The 17,500-nt window shown below is 34.8% G+C and overlaps 2 protein-coding genes across 2 annotated transcripts in view; both read right to left on the bottom strand.

Moving 5' to 3' along the window:
- Positions 1–17,500, bottom strand: part of vamp3 (vesicle-associated membrane protein 3 (cellubrevin)) — a 28,156-nt gene that overhangs the window by 8,264 nt on the left and 2,392 nt on the right. The window contains 1 exon segment of the mRNA NM_001002073.3: positions 5,894–5,972. Coding sequence (NP_001002073.1) covers positions 5,894–5,972 — 79 coding nt within the window.
- On the bottom strand, positions 8,888–11,485 carry LOC147841887 (E3 SUMO-protein ligase ZBED1-like). The gene has a single exon (XM_087274248.1). The coding sequence runs from the start codon at positions 10,943–10,945 to the stop codon at positions 9,332–9,334; it is 1,614 nt and encodes a 537-aa protein (XP_087130374.1). The 5' UTR covers positions 10,946–11,485; the 3' UTR covers positions 8,888–9,331.

Here is a 17,500-nt window from a genome sequence, read left to right as displayed (position 1 = left end):
TTGATTGATTGATTTTATCTGACAAAAAAAAAAAAAAGACAAACAAGTCCAGTTAGACTAATTCATACATATTTTAGTAACGATCGAGGATAAAATACACAAAAAAGCCACAGGCTAATTTCTATTGTGGTTCTCGATGATCTTAAAAAATGAATAAGCAAATTATGGAGTGCAAACATTGTCAGCTCAGTAACACAACAAAATCCTCAACTTCAACAGTAAAACAACTTTTTAATTTTACTTCTAAAAACACTCTCAAATTAAATCTCTTTAAGAATCGTAGGCAAAACATTCCGAGCAACAGAGTTAGTAGTACACAAAAAAGAATTTCTACCTGATTCACTTTTAAATCTATAAGGATAAATATTCCTGCTCTTGTAGAATGACAGAGTACCTCACTAACTAAAACATATTATTTAAGAAAATATTTTGGGACCATTTTCTTTAAAATCTTAAACACCATCACTAATTTTAAAAACTTTACCCTTCAATTATCTTTTAAAAAATTATTTTGAATATAATGTTCATTATTTAAATCAGTGGAGGTACTTTCATAACAATTCTACACAACTTATTTTGGGCCGTCTGCAATTTATCTTTCTTTTTTTTTTTAGAACTACCGCTATACCAAAAAGCTGCAGCAGTCAAAGTATGGCTGCACTAATGCACTAGCTAATATTTTTAAAGTCTAGGTATAGGAGCTCTGCTGTCTTGCTAAAAACTTAATTTTTTTAGAACAAATTTTTTTTTAATAGACTGGAACAGCCATATTTTCGCCTGTCAAAATACTATTTAAAATGCAACCTAAATATTTCACTTCATGCTTTGGTGTAATAATTTGATGCCCCACTTTTACCTCTGACCCAACACATCTTGGTTTTGCAGCTGAATCAAATAAAATAAATTCAGTTTTACCCAAATGTAAGAACAATTTATTAAGGCAAAACCATTTTAAGACTTCCTCAATAAGTTTACTTATTTCATTTCAATAAATTCCCTCCTTTCATGAGACACAATACTTGCTGCATCATCCGCATATAACAGGAGCTTTTTTGAACAAGCCATTTTCGAATCATTGCTGTGTATTAAAAAAAGCAGCGGACCTAAAACACTGCCTTGTGAAACCCCATAATCGACAGGTGAATAATCTGAAAACACTCCATTTGAATATAACAGTTTAATAACTGATTTCTTTTATCTTTGCCATGATGACAATATATATTTATATATTTACCTAATATTTGACTATATATTTTTCAAGACACTAGTATTCAGCTTAAAGTGACATTTTAAGGCTTAACTAGGGTATTTAGGCAAGTCAGTGTATAACGACGGTTTGTTCTGAAGACAATCGAAAAAATAAAGCTTAAGAGGGATAATACTGACCCTAAAATAGTATTTAAAAAATTAAAAAACTGCTTTTATTCTAGCCAAACTAAAAATAAATTAGTCTAGAAGAAAAAAATATTATAGGAATTACTGTGAAAAATTCCCTGCTCTGTTAAACATCATTTGAGAAATATTTGAAAAGGAAAAAATAGGCCACTAATTTTGACTTCAACTCTATACACCCACGTTAACACTTTTAAACATGTGTGGCTACACCACCTAAGTCTGTTTTTAGTTTATTTTGACCTGTTTGTGAATATCAAACACAGATGCTCATGACGTCATTTCCTGTTGCTCATATCTAATCCGAACTTCTATTTCAACAGATGTTTTAAGAAAGGGAATGCAGAAAAATCCCCTGCTATAACAGAATTACATAACAGCGTCGGTGGCAACAAACCTCCAGGCGTGTCATCTATGCTCTAGTCTAGTGCTCCACAAACCCTGTTGCAGGAGGACGAGGCGCCGCCCCTTTAAGAGCGATCAGTGTGGGTGGGGCAGCATGGCAAATCCATGTTTCTCTTGCATAACCACTGTGATGGGGCATTACATAACCTGCCGGCAGCCAATGAGATTGGGCAGACTGAAGGAAGACGTCTAATAGAGAGGTCAACGGGGATATAACTGTGACCTGATACTAACTTCCACAAGCACAAGTCATGAATATGACTGCAGTAAGAGCTGAAGACAAGTGGATATTCTGCTGACACTGTATTAAAGTGTATATGCTTTTTTTTTTACACACATTTATCTCTCTCTCTGTCTATTTATAACTGTATTACATTTAGAGTAATCTTTTTTTGATAAAGAACCCTGGTTTAAAACTCACTGAGGTTATATTTATTTGATTAAAAATATAGTAAAGAGTGAAACTGTGAAATATTACATTTTATATTTGGAAAATGTTTAAATGGGTAGTTCAGATTCATTTTTAAAGTCATGTGATCCTTTTAAAATCATTCTAATATGCTGACATAGCGCTCAAGAAACATTTATAATTAATGCTAAATGTATTTGTTTATACACTGCCTAACAAAAGTCTTGTCGCTTATCCAAGTGTTAGGAGCAAAAAATAATAACTTGACTTCTAGTTGATCATTTGGTATCAAAATGGCTTATATGAAAGGCAAAGGCCTCAGATTATGCTTATTTTACCAAAATAAAATATGATCATGCCTTGATTTTAATTAATTACATAGAGTAGGACAGTAAGGTCTGACTTTGTTTACACAAAAGTCTTGTCACTTAACAGAAATAATGTCCAGTATAGAATATAAAGTCAAGCTGAAGCTGTCAATATTGTGTCTGACTCCATCATGAGCTTGGAGGACTGCATCCATACATCTCTGCAATGACTCAAATGTAGTCATCTGGAATGGCCAAGAAAGAGTTCTTGCAGGACTCCCAGAGTTCATCAAGATTCTTTGGACTCATCTTCAATGTCTCCTCCTCCATCTTATACCAGACATGTTTAATAATGTTCATCTCTGGTGACTGGGCTGGCCAGTCCTAGAGCACTTTGACCTCCTTTGCTTTCTAGACTTGACTATAGCCCCTTTCAAACATACAGACCTTTCCGGAAAATTGCCGGCAATTTTCCGGAAAGGTTGTATGTGTGAACAGGTCCTTTTTGAAAATACCGGTAAATTCGTTCTGGCTATTTTCCGGAAAGAGAAGTTGTAACATGCTGCGCTGTGTGAATGCAGATGGAAGGTTGCCGTAATAAGCGTGTGCACGTCTAGAACGTGCTGACGTGAAATGTCTGCTTTAGCCAATCACAACAGTCAGACGCATTTACGTCCGCACGGTTTATGCGAATAAAAGCCTTTGAATATTTTTCCAGACACATTTAGCTGCTAGAAGTTAGTCAGATCACGTTTATATGTTCTTCTTAATGCCAACTGTGTAAATAATCATCGATGAGATGCTTATGATAAGCCGTTGTTTGTTTACCTTCAAGCTTTGCGTGTGCCTGTGAAACAGCCTGTGAGCGCCTGCACACACACATATTATGAACATCTCGACATGAGAAAGTGATCCTGCGAAAGTTGTTCACAATATTGATCATCCACAGAGTTTGTAATTTAGTCAAATGTTTACAAATACAAGCGCAGCCGTTTAAAGCTCATTTGTGGTGAATGATGTCAGAATTTACTGGTATTTTGGAATGGATGTGTGAACGCTCTTTTCCGGAAAATTTCCGTAACGTCCTCGCCTGTGTGAACAGCGCTTTTTTGAATATACCGGTAAAGTCGTTCCGGAAATTTTCCGGATATTTACCGGTATCACTGTGTGAAAGGGGCTTATGACTAGACTTTGGTCAGGTAGTTTGTATATATGTACATGACAAAATAATACAAACATATATTACAAATGATCACTGGCAGCCTCCTAAATGTAAAGCCAGGATTTATACTGTTGTTCCTATGGACAAAAGAATAATATTATAAAGAAAACCTGGTGAGTAATTTTAAATTATGTTACAAGACATTGTCAGATAGAAGGACCAAAAATCTTCCCACACTGGGATACATACAGGGACCCATGCTTTGTCATTATTATGTAGTTTGTAAAGTAAACGTTCACACAAAGCCCTTTTAGACATTATATTGGTCCATTCTTTTAACTCAATTTTGGGAGTTTTAAGATGACTCTAGCCATCACTAATATCCCTGTAATGATTACTGTGAACTCGCTTTTAGTAATATTTGGCATTTTTAAATATTTAAAAACGTTTCCTAAAAAAAGAAGCTTAATTGCATTTGATTGTTTGTTTTCTTGAGTTATGCCATGCCAGCTTCTAATCCTTAAAAAAATGCAGGGTTCCACATAATTAATTCATGTTGTCCATACACAAATCAGTTAAGTTAACTTAACAATTTTAAGTGAATTGAACATTAAACACTTAAGTTGTCAACAAAAAGAGAAAAAAATCTGTCAGTGGTATTGTTGTTAGTGCGTCCACACATGCGCTCACGGTGACCCGAGTTCGATTCCCGCCTTGCGGTCCTCTGCTGATCCTTTCCCTCTCTCTGCTCCCCATGATTTTCTGTCAATGCTCTCTACTTTCCTATACAATAATAAAGGTGAAAACCCCTAAAAATAATTGTAAGAAAAAGAAAACAAAATCTCAAGAATTGTGTCGTTTTAACTCATTTTAAAAAAGTAGTTTAAACCAGCAAATAATTTAAGTGTACGGCCATTTTCATGGTGAGAAAATTTATACTGCAGACATCGATTATATTGAAACTCTAAGGGCCTACTCGCACTATGCTATCCATACCGTGCCCAGGCCAGTTTCCCGGATCGTTTAAGAAATGTGAGTGCGCTGAATCGGGCTCAGGCTCGGTTCACTTGGGCTTTGGCGCGGTACGCTTATGTGTAAGTGCAAAACGCCCCAAAGCCCGAAACTGAAAGCGAGACGTGACTTTTAAGGGACAGTTTCTTATGGATTTATTAATCATTCTTACTGTTCAGTGAATGCAAAATGCCGTAGTTTATTTATTACGCAAACCCCTCACTGCACGACAGCTGCGCACCTTCAGCAAACCTTCTAATTTCTGTAGCACGAGGGTTTTATGATTGTTTATGAGTGTCAAAAGTGGCTGATCTAAAATCGATATTCGGCAAATATCTGACTACGTGTCACTGCATCCCTAAGGACTAAAGCGATATAACTAGAGAAATCTAAACTGTGCTGAGCGAGAGCGCTTGCTGAACAGCGCAGCATCGATGACGTAAGCGTGCCCAGGCTGATTGTAATGTCAGTGCGGGCCGTCGCAGGAGACGGGAGGGGGGACAAGCGTGCTTTGCCCCAGTTTGATGCAACTGTACATAGTGTGAGTACGCCCTAAAACTGTATTTGAGTTAACAACGTTAAAAAGCTCTTCAAAAGAATGCACTGAATAAGATCAATTCCTCACTGAATTTAAAACAACACAATCCAATAGAACGTGCTTCATAGTTAATGTGCTTTTACAAATAGAGCACAAGGGAGGATCGTCTCCATGAATTAAAAACTTGTGTCATCCACGAGTGACTAATTCTAGCAGGTAAAAACAATCTGATCCTTATTGCTTTCAATTCAATTCAATTCAGCTTTATTTGTATAGCGCTTTTACAATGTAGATTGTGTCAAAGCAGCTTCACATAAATAGTCATGGTAACTGGATCAGGGCAGTTTAGATTTTAGTGTTTAAGTTCAGTTCAGTTTAGCTCAGTTCAGTGTGGTTTTAAATCATTACTGAGGGTCCAAATACTGAAGAGTAAATTCATCGATGCGTAGCTCTACCGATCCTGAACCATGTAAGCCAGTGGCGACAGCGGAGAGGGATAAAAACTTCACCGCTCAGTTGGGCAAGACCATTTTATTCATTTAGCACAACAGTCACTGTGTCTACATCCTGCTACTATTATCAGTGGTACTAGGACGAACTGTTCACATGTCTAAGAAGCTCACATCAAGTCAAGTTTTTCGAATGCTGTGAACGGTGTATGGTTTTACCTCATCGACCTGAGCCTGTGTCTGCTGCAGCCTGCGGTTACTCCCTGAAGATCCAGAGGCATCTGCACCCGGAGCGGACCTACAACAGAGAAAACACCCCACAATTGACATTTCATTTGAAACAAATCTTGAGAAGTCAGTATTGCTGGAATGTTACACAATTTTTGTTGATATTTATTTATAAGTATGTTAACTGAAAACCTACACAACCTTGTGTAGATTGTAAGAATAGAAATAATATCAGGACATTTGTTTTTGTTTTTTTACATTCAGCAAAAAAAAATAAAAATAAATAAATAAATGAATAAATACAATAAACAACCCCCCACCTAGGACTGGGCAGATAAATAATATTATATTGAATTGTTCTGGACTTTTTAACTCTATGTTGATCTAAGAGCCATTCACTCAGCAGAAAAGTGCAACAATGGGAATCTAAAAGTGTGTTGATGATATCAGAGATGTACTGAATTTTAAATATGTTATGCCATTTAATGGACCTTCTAATTTTTGTGATTTCAGTCATAGTTGGGGTACTCTTTTAAACCTGTAAGCACTAACAACTTATATGGAAATCTACATCGTTATTGTTCCATATGGAAAATAATTATTGAGACATTTTTGCCATATCGCCCAGCCCTACCCCCACACATGCAAAGGCCTGTCACTATATCTATTTTTGTTGTATATTGCACCAAAATATATAGCAATAAACAATATTATTGTCATTTTAAGACCATTTTATGCCACTCATTATATAATGCCAGAATGACAATATCATCACATTGCAAGTACATTCTTCCAAAGAACACATCATGATGTCGGCTTACAAAGCGATTTCTGGCTGCGCCCCTTCTTATCCTCTCTCACTTATGCAGATGTATGTGCCCTCCAGAACCTTGCGTTCTGTGAATGAACGTCGCCTCGAGGTTCCATTCCAAAGAGGGAAGAAATCACTTTCTCGAACTCTCGCGCTCAATCTGCCCAGTTGGTGGAATGAACTCCCTAACTGCATCAGAATGGCAGAGTCACTCGCTGGCAGCGTCCGAAACCGCATACTTCCATACTATATAGGATGCTAAAATCAGTATGCAAGCCAAATAGTATGTCCAAATTCATAGAATTCGAAAATCAGTATGCGAGAAGTACCCGGATGACTTACTGCTTCTGGCGAGATTCTAGAGTGCGGATCTCATGCACGCTGCGCTATCCCATAATGCCCCGCGAGAAGTCCATTCATACTTTTCACATTCATACTGTATAGAACGTACTTTTCTATCAGCCGAGTAGTACGTTTAAATTCAAATACAGTACCTACTGAGTAGTAGGCGGTTTCGGACACAGACACTATCTTCAAAAAACGACTTAAAACTCAACTATTTATTCTCTATTTTTTTTACTAATCTGCAATTCCCTCTCTGACCCCTCCACTAACTACATTAATAAAAAAAGAAAAGAATAAAAAAAATACTACTGTTTTGCTACTTACACTTTCTTTGCATACCTGAAACTTGCCTATAGCACTTATTCATTGTTGCTGTTATAGTTGTGTAAATTGCTTCCTTGTCCTCATTTGTAAGTCGCTTTTGATAAAAGCGTCTGCTAAATGACTAAATGTAAAGATGTTATTTTTAAGAATATTTCATTTAGTTATAGTCATTTCAACAATTTAATAATCAGGCATTGGAATCAGAATGAGAAAACTCATATCCTAAATAAATATTAATAATGTTACAAAAAGGTGCAAGGTAAAAAGTAACAGAGGCTGCGCTATCTGCTAGCAGATCTATACTTTCAGATGTCAGACACCCACATGAAAATATACTATAGTAATTTATAGTAAATACTACAGTGTTTTTTAACCATACCGACACTGGACACCTCCAATAGAGAAAGAGATGTTGCACAATCAGCTAAAATGTTGCTAGAATTGTTTTTATGTATGGCTGATATTTATTGAGTCACCAAAAATGACTGAGGTCATGTCCATGTGTTGTGCGATTAGTTGATATATTGATTATTGTGACAGGGGGAACCATGCATGGTATAATTGTCACAAATCTTTTCTCATGTTGATGTTACATAAAGATACATATGGTTGATGGTAATGATAAAAAAACAATAATGTCTAAAAATGATGCATAACTAAACAATTAGGGATGCTTTGATGGGTCGACCAGAGATCGGTATTGTCTGATAATCACATTTAATGACTCAATCGGTACTCACTGATATAGCTGATCTCATGAACTGTTTACAAGTATTTTTGTTAGTTTGAGATGAGCAAAATATTATGACTTAGCACGTAGTTAGGCCTTTTTACATACAAGTACTGAAAGAACTTCAGTGTTTTTGACAATATAGCAAGTTCAGTTTACTTATTGCTAGGGCTGCCCCCGACTAAGGATATTCCTAGTCGACTAACACTTCTGCATTTTAGCGATTAATCAAATAATCGTTCATTTATGATATTAATATAATAAATTGCGTATATACTAGGAATATAGTCCAAGTTGAAGTTTAACACCTCCACATGACAGAAAATGCTAAAGCATGATATTAGCGCATTCAAAACGAAAATTAAGCGCTTAAAACGGAATAGTAAAGCGTTTAAAGTATACAGTGCTTACACACAAAAATCAGTGGCCGGAACGTTATAGGATAATTATGACATAAAAACAGCAATCAGACTGCCTGTGCATTTTAATAATTTATTATCAAAAATACAAACTGTAACAGTTACATGTCAAACAAATACAAAACAAACAAAAAAAAAACATTTTTTAATAAACTAATAAACTAAAATTTGTTCTTTAAAATAAATCAAATAAACTTATTAGCAACTTAGGCCTAGTGCAAAACTAGGCAAAAAAACAAAAAACAAATAAATACTGTAGCAAAAACGCTGTTTGGTATAAAAATACAGTGGAAAATTATATATTTATTTATTATTTATTATATATAAATTTATATAATTTTTATATTGTTCAAAAGGAAAATTAACAAAAACGAACAACTTAATAAATGCACATCGCACAACGCCAAAACTTAGAATAAAAAAGGCGGCGGCAAACAAATTAACAGCCTAATTATGAATAAATTGTTTAGAACAACTATATTTAAGACAAAATGTAGAACAAATAATTTAAAGAACACTAACACAAATCAAAAATATCAGAGCAAAGCCACAAACTGCCATTAAGACGACGGAGTCTTGACCTGAAACAACAAATTAAAAACATAAGACTAATTTTTCTAACAGAATAAAAAACAACTTCTGCATTATATAAAAACGAAAAAATAAAAATAATATGTATTTATTTATTTGTATAGCCTACCCGATATAAAAATAAAATACCCGTTTTTTTATATATATAGCCTAACGGATAGCAAACAGAAACACTACAAAAAGGAAATTAAGCATTCTTACCTAAGCTTTTAATTCGATTTTATTTTTTTCATATTATGTGAGAGGAACACCAGCTTGTCCACATTGCTGGGAAGAAGGGAGCTTCTCGACTTGTTCACAATGAAGCCGGCCTTTGAAAAGATGCGCTCTGATGGAGTGGATGTGGAAGGGATACAGTGGAGGCGTTTAGCTGCTTTAGCGAGCTTTGGATATCGATGTTCATTTTTTAGCCACCATGCCAATGGTCCCGAATCAACCTTTGTTTTGTCTGCCAAGTACATTTTTAGTTTATCCTTCTCTTCTGCATGGTCCTCCTCATCAATGGCCATCAGCATGGATATCTCGGCCTGCTTTTCCTTTTTCGGTTCGGGCTCACCCTCCTCGGCAGGGCTAATGCTGCCATGCTCACTTTCTGGCGCAGCTTCTGTAGATAAACTTTCTGCCAGATCCGACACTGTGGAGTACGCATCTTCTCGTTCGTGTTGGTCAAAGAATGACAAGCTCTTAAAACGTGGGTCTAAGACAGCAGCTTGTATATAAATGCTGGTCGCAATATTTTCCGTCATTTGCCATCTCGTGTCGATTTCTTTTGCTAGTTCTGTCTTTAGTGCTTTTGTGGTGGGACTGTCTTCGTTGCGCAGCACCAAATGGCGTCTCTTCATGTTTATTAACATGGGCAGTGTGGCAGATAGGGATGCGTTTAAATCCTGAGAAAGCAGCTCAGTAAGAGTGATCATAGGCTTTAGCACTGCGACAGTGTCCTCCGCTGTCAGCCAATGTGCTGTTGTGAGATCTAGACCTCGTTCAGACCGTTTGGTAATTTCAGGGTCTGACAGCACAGCTGTAACTGGCCATCTCTGTTCCAAGAGTCTCTCCAGCATGAAGTACGTGGAGTTCCATCTTGTGGAAACATCTTGGATAAGTTTGTGTTCTGCAACATTCTGCTGCTTCTGTTTATGAGTCAGAGCTGTTGTAGCCTTGGTACTTTTCTTGAAATGCCCTACAAGGCGTCTAGCAGCAGCGATGCATCGACATATGGGGTCAGTTTTAAGAGCCACGTTTATGCATAACTGTAACGTGTGCCCCGCACAACGGACGCCCTTCGCATTACCCCAGGATGGATCATTAGAAATCAGTTCTGTGCACAACACCATATTAGCGGCATTGTCATGTACGACTGCTACCCTCTTTTCTCCAGGTATTTTAAATTCTTCCATCACTTCACTGAGTCGCTCTTTTATATTGGTTGCTGTGTGGCTCTCCTCCAGCACTTTTGTTTCCAACACAAAAGAATGTAGTTGCCAATCTTCAGACATGAAGTGTGCAGTAACGGTCATGTAACCCTCATTCTGGATAGAGGTCCACGTGTCTGTTGTAAAGCTGACTGCTGTACAACTTTGTATTTTCTTAACAAGAATTTCTTTAGTCGTGTTGAACTTGCTTGTTAAGCCATGCATTATTGTGTCGCGTTTGGGAATGGTGTAGCCTGGTTCGAGGAATTTAAACATTTCTTTGAACCCGTCACCACGGACAACGTTGATTGGTCTCATATCAAGCGCAATAAAATCGACGATTTTCTCTGTGATTTCTCGCTTTCTTTTCTCACTTAGAGGGGGTCTCAAAACTAAACTCTGCTGCTTCATTGTTGACTGCGAAGTCGAAGCGCACGACGCCACATCATCACTGCTATATTGTGGATGAGCCTAGAGACAAATGCATGTCAAAAACCATGAAAATGATTTAACTTAACAACGCAAATGTGTTTATATCCTTATTGTTTAAACGAGGGGCCATGTGAGGTGGTTAACGTTACTACTTACATGTTTTAAATGATAAGACATATTCGATGTTGACGAGTGATAGGCAAATGTTTTCCTGCAGAGTTTGCAAACAGCCTTTTTAGGGTCGTCCTTCGACTTTTCAAAATGATCCCACACTTTGGACTTTTTTCCTGACATAATTGTTAGCGTCAGTCAGACACCTCTCCCACAAGTGCGCTTTGGTATACCGTGAGGCGCGAGATCGCGTTAAACTGTCGTTGCTGATGTCATACACTGACTGCGCAGCCCTTGATTGCGTAATTTCACGTGATTTTTCTTTTTTTGCAACTAACCGACTAATGAAAATGTATTCGACCAAGCCCTCTTCATATCGACTAAAGTTTAGTCGACTATTTGGGGGCAGCCCTACTTATTGCAATAAACAGTAGTTTATAAGCCTATTTCCTTTTAGTAAAGAAGTAATGGATTTAGGTGTGCACTTATGCATCAAATATGCACTTCAAACTTTTTCTTGATTCAGACATGCTGTTTCCAAATTGCATTGTTAGTCATTTTTCTTACCAATTTTCTTTATCTGTGCTATCTATTATGTTCTGCAAAGCTGCTTCTGGTCATGACATGTTCACACCTAAATGGTTATAAGAGATGTGTTTAAGTTGTTATATGTAGCATCCTTAATTTTTTCTCTTAGGCAGGGGTGGCCAATCCTGTTCCTGGAGATCTACCTTCCTGCAGATTTCAGTTGCACCCCTCATCAAACACACCTGTCTGTAATTATCAAGTGAATTTCAGGTCCTAATTAATTGGTTCAGGTGGGTTTGATCAGGGTAGGAGCTAAACTGTACAGGAAGGTAGATCTCCAGGAACAGGATTGAGCACCCCTGCTCTTAGGTAATGAGGGATCTTCTTTTAAGATTCATCATTCATTTAAAATGTGCTTTTAAAGAAGATGAATTTTAGAGCTTAAAGCATTAGAATCGGTACTCTGTATCGGCCGATCACCATGACAAGGAATCGGTACTCGATATCAGCATCAAAAATCCTGATCGGAGCATCCCTATAAGCGACATCTAAAAATATGATAAAACATTGAATTTAAACAATAACAAAAAAAATAAGAGTAAGTAACAAGAAAAGGGGCCCAAATATAATCTAAATCTTTGGGGTTTTGTTGGACTGAATACAATATTTTCTCATTTTCTCAGGGCTTCTGAATGTACCACAATTTAAAACATGGCTTTAAATCTAATTTCTTTGTCACTGTTAAGCTGTTTTGGTGTCACAACCTACATCTGAAAGTGCTAAAGAAATAAAGACAGATTCATTAAACATGAATTATAAGACTTAGAATATCATACTTTACTTTATACCAGAGATGCCCAAACCAGGGCCCACAGGCTAAGGTTGGCCAATGGTAACATTCGATTTGGCCCACCGTCTCATCTGAGAAGAGATTTAAAATGATGGGGATGGTTTTAAGATAGTCAATTCAAATTTAATGTAGCCCCTTGTTTGTTTGTTTGTTTTACTGTTAAAAGCTAACTGAAATTAAATGGTGTAAATTAATCAGATTTTGATTAAATGTACATGCTGTCACTCAAATCAAGTCAAAGGCAGATTCTGCTTGACTAGTGTATTCAACATTGAACTCCACTGTGTTAAAAATTTAATTGTTTATGGGTTTTATTCCAACGTTATCATTAAAAAAATTATACTGAATTAGTTAATACCATTTAAAGTAAGGTTTTCGATTTTTTTAAAATATTATTAAATAACTTAGGAAATTAGCCATGGTAATTTTAATGTAATATAGTTTGGCATATTTACACAGCTCTCAATAATATTTTGTCTTTGGCCCTTCATATGAAAAATTTTGGCCACTTCTGCATTATGGCTTTTACTATGTTTTCTTCATTTATGTTAAGCTGTTTTGACACAATCTACATTGTGAAAGTGCAAAAGAAAAAAAAGACAGATAATTATAACTATAACACCTAGAATAAAAGTTACTTTATTTATACAGTGGAAATGCATAACATGACATGCTGTGCTAAAGTTAGCTATAAAGCTAATTTGCATGGGGGGATGTTTTAACATTTACAATATTCAAATACTAATATTGAATTTACCGCATGTTATGTAATGCTTTTATGTATTTTAAGGCAGTAAGAATTACAGTAGAGGCAAACGTAATGGCATATTGTACTGCCACCTAGTGGTTACTTACATTTATGGCTTAAAAGGATAATAATAAAAGGAGTAATTACAACTTTGATTCAGCAGGGAGTGCTGCTAGCATTACACGAAAGACATAAACACACCATTTCAAAAACTAAACAAACACGGTTTACAGAATTTAAAAGACAGAGAGCAGGTAAGACCACAAATCCAGAGTGATCTGCGTGAAACCACATAACAGGACTTCTAATGAAGAGAAAATCAGGACAAACTAGCTCAAACGAGTTTATTTAAGGAGCATTATGATGGATTTGTGAAGCCCTTTGTAATAATTGAATCAAATTTTCTTTTTGTGATACTTGCTAAAGGTTTATATGCCTCTATACATTAAATCATCATAATATTGACATTAGCTGCAAAAACATTACTTTAATAATATAATAAAGTTAGTTTATATATTGTAGTGTCTTAAAAATCAGCATCTAAAAAGCATACGTATGAAATGTGTCAAGGTAAAAGATACACGCACAAAATATATGCATAAGAACTAGTTAGAAAATAGAAAGGAAAGATAATAAGATAATGAAATATCTTAAATCACAAAAGCTACCCTAAAAAGTAAGTTTAAAGGAATGATTTAAAAACTTAATGAATTTTAGATTGTCCTACTGTCAGAAAAAAAGGGGGGAAAGAAATCGGAAAATTCCATAATTTAGCAGTAAATAAAGAGAAGTGATCGATCTAGTTTATATAAATAATAAAATAATACGTTTTTTTCAGTATTGCTTTAAAATGTACAGACAAAAGTCTGAACATTTATGTTTTATCTGTACATTTACTGATGTTCCAAACAAATATTTCAAGCTAACTTAATTTCAAAAGGATTATGAAGTAGAATAAATTTAACACTTTGCAATAAGACCTCATTAGTAAACGTTAATCCATTATTTTAAACAAAATGTATTTTGTAAAGTCTTTTTACTCTCACTTTTTACATAAAAATTTTTTTATAGATTATATTTACATTTCTTTTGTGGGGTTTTTCTTATTTGTGTACACCCATGATCTGAGTAACGTAATTTCAATACAATTAATTAATGTATTATTGAGTCTTAATGCCTTTAAGTTTTTAGAGAAATTTGAATTGAAAATATGTTACTAATTTACTATGTAACTAATTTCTATAAAAACTCGACGTCTGTGTATGTGGGATTAATGTGTCAATGTTTCAAATAATCAATTATTATTTATTATATTTTGAAATGCTCAAGATATGATCATCAACATATATAGCATTAATGAATATCCCAAAATATTTCAAATCCTGCAATTATTCTTCTAAAAAATGATGTTGCTTGCTGCTCACATCGGAAGCCAAAGTGTGTTTATCTGAAATAAAAAATAAAAAAAAGGAAAAATCCCATCTCTACACCGCAGACAGACATGTGAAAGTCACGTGAAAGGTTTTAACTATTGTTTAATGCTGCTGATGATATTTAAACCATGCTGAAGGGGAAAAAGGAAAGAGGAACAGAAAGACACTAAAAAGCGACATTAAAAGAATCATCAGGACTCAATATAGAGCAAAGAAAAACACACACATTCCACACCCAGACGTGGAAGGCACCGTTTGCCCTCAGATCATGTGGTCACTGCAGGAATCTCAGCGGTGAAATCCTCCAGCAGTTAGACTCGATACGTGCTCCTTTCTAAATTGATTTTACAAAGAAGACTTGTGTTTATTAGTGACGGTTGCTTAATGAGGTTTCCTAATGCGATCAGCCAATACTACAGAACATGCCATGATCCAATAAAGCATTAGAGTATAAGAGTAATAATAATTCATAGAAATAAAAATAATTCATAAGTAATAGTAATTATCCACAGTGGAAAAAAAAAAATAATAAAATATATATATATATATATATATATATATATATATATATATATATATATATATATATATATATATTTTAATACTTAAAATAGTTTTACATTTCTTGGCTTTTTTTTTTTTTTTTTTTGATTGCTGTCTTTCACAATGCTTCATGGGATTCTTTTTTTAGTAAAAGCCATTAAGTCTCTTTTAATTTTAATAAATGTTTTTTTGTTCAAATCAAAAAAATTGATAGTTATTTTTCCTAAAGCTTGTTGGTTTATTACACATTAACAATTTTGTTTTTAAAGGGGACCTATTATGCACAAAAAATCCCTTTTTTTTATACACTTTTAAACACGAATGTGTGACAAAATCCCGCCCATAATGGTAAAAATTAATTTTTATAATCACACTTGATAAAAACAGTCTGCAAAAACCCTTTGATTGACACTCTCTCTTGTTGTACATGTCATCAGAAGGGGAAAGCCCTGCCCATTAGTGACCATCTCTCATTCACTAGCATAAACAACGATCTGCCATTGGAGTTTTGCGCCATACTCGATCCCACAAAATAAAATCTTTTAAGCCACTGATTTTTTAATTTATCAGTTTTTTACTGAGATAACATTAGTGCAGTATTGAATCTGCCACTATATATAGGAGTTTTTAGCTCTGCCCACTTTTGAAAATAGCTCAGTCTCATTTGAATTTAAAGCAACAGTCACCAAAACATGCACAATTTGAATCAAAGCCTTAAAGCTGCAATTTCAAAGAGTTATTTGTGTGGTATTTTTGAGCTGAATTTTCACATAAACAACCCAGGAACATCAGAGGCTTATTATACATCTTGTAAAAAGCGGCATAATAGAAGCCATTTAAATCCCAATGGGTAAAAATCACTAATAAAAAATAAATTATCTGCAGCACTTTATTTCAATTTGATAAGACTGAAGTGCTACTGATAAATATATTACAATAATATACTTTTAAATTACTTACTCATAGCTTTTCTAAAACTCTATATGTGTAAATTACGTCCAGGATTAAAGTTATGAAACAGAAGCTGTGCTAGTCTCCTCTTCCCTATATTTTGATGTGTGAAGGAGTAAAAAAAAACTTCTTAAACAGTAGAAAATGCAGAGCAGAACCCTTATTGGGCTGTGGTTTGCTATTGGTGGATCTCCTGTAAGTGAAAGTTTGATCCCACCTTCATGACAGTGCGCATGTTTTCAAAAGAGAGAGGTCACTGAAAGAAATTGTTTCAATTGGGGTAAACAAATAATACAAAAAATATATTTATAAAAACATAAAATTACTTGTAATCCTAAATATTGCAGTATTCAATAAAAAGTATTTGGATTTTATGGTGACTTAAGAGGTTATATCTAAGCTATAAAGTGACCCAGACTCAGCACTGTAAAATGGGTTCCACATATTCAATTTGTGTTGGGACAACATGAAGGAATTTACTTAACTTATTAGTTTTTACAAGCATTCAGTAAGTGGATTAAACATAAAACAATTAAACAATAAAACAATTAAAAACACGTCAGAATTGTGTTGTTTAAGCTTATTTTAAATAAGTATTTTAAACAAACAGAAAACATCATTTCTTTTGAGAGTGCAGCATTTCAGTATCTCTTTCATCAGACTGACAGTAATGTCAGAAAATTCTTTCAGATACTAAATTAAGATGCTTTCAGCCTCATTTGAGGTGTTATTATCCATCAGTTCATCTTTTTTAAGTCAACACAAATGCAGATTACTGCAACTTGGTTAAACACAGGACAGAATTTCAACTGATGGCAATGATATGAGATTTTCAAAATATACTAATCGACTCCAAGAATATTTTCAACAATATTTAAAAAAACTCCTATTCCCTATATAGTACCTTTAGTACCTTTTAGGCAGTGGAAAGCAAGCCTGATAAAGGTGACCCGTACCAACGGTTACCGTACCATACAGTACTGTTATAGTCAGTGGAAATGGGCCATATAAGACAAACATGTGAATAGGCAAGAAAAGTCAAGCTTTTAAAACCGCCAACATTTTCTGCTATACCATTCCTATGGTATATAACAGTTTCTTTTTTATGTTTTGTTTAAAGTATTTTATATAACAGTATCTCAAGCAGAAAATGATATCCAAAGAATTAAAATTTAAACCCCATTTTAAATTGTAATGAAATCTGTGACAGCAGAAGTCTGTGACAGCAGAAAGCAGAAGTCAATGATTCATTTAAATTATTTAGCCTAACATGTTTACTGTCCCAAAATATTTAAAAAGCTTCTCAAGAACACACTGTGATCAAAGCAGAAAAAAAGTTTTAGTTTTTTATCTAGACATTTAAAAAGAAC

Source organism: Danio rerio, chromosome 11, assembly GCF_052040795.2.
Source record: "Danio rerio strain M-AB ecotype USA chromosome 11, GRCz13ab, whole genome shotgun sequence".
Taxonomy (NCBI): domain Eukaryota; kingdom Metazoa; phylum Chordata; class Actinopteri; order Cypriniformes; family Danionidae; genus Danio; species Danio rerio.
This window is presented reverse-complemented; position numbering and strand designations above follow the sequence as displayed.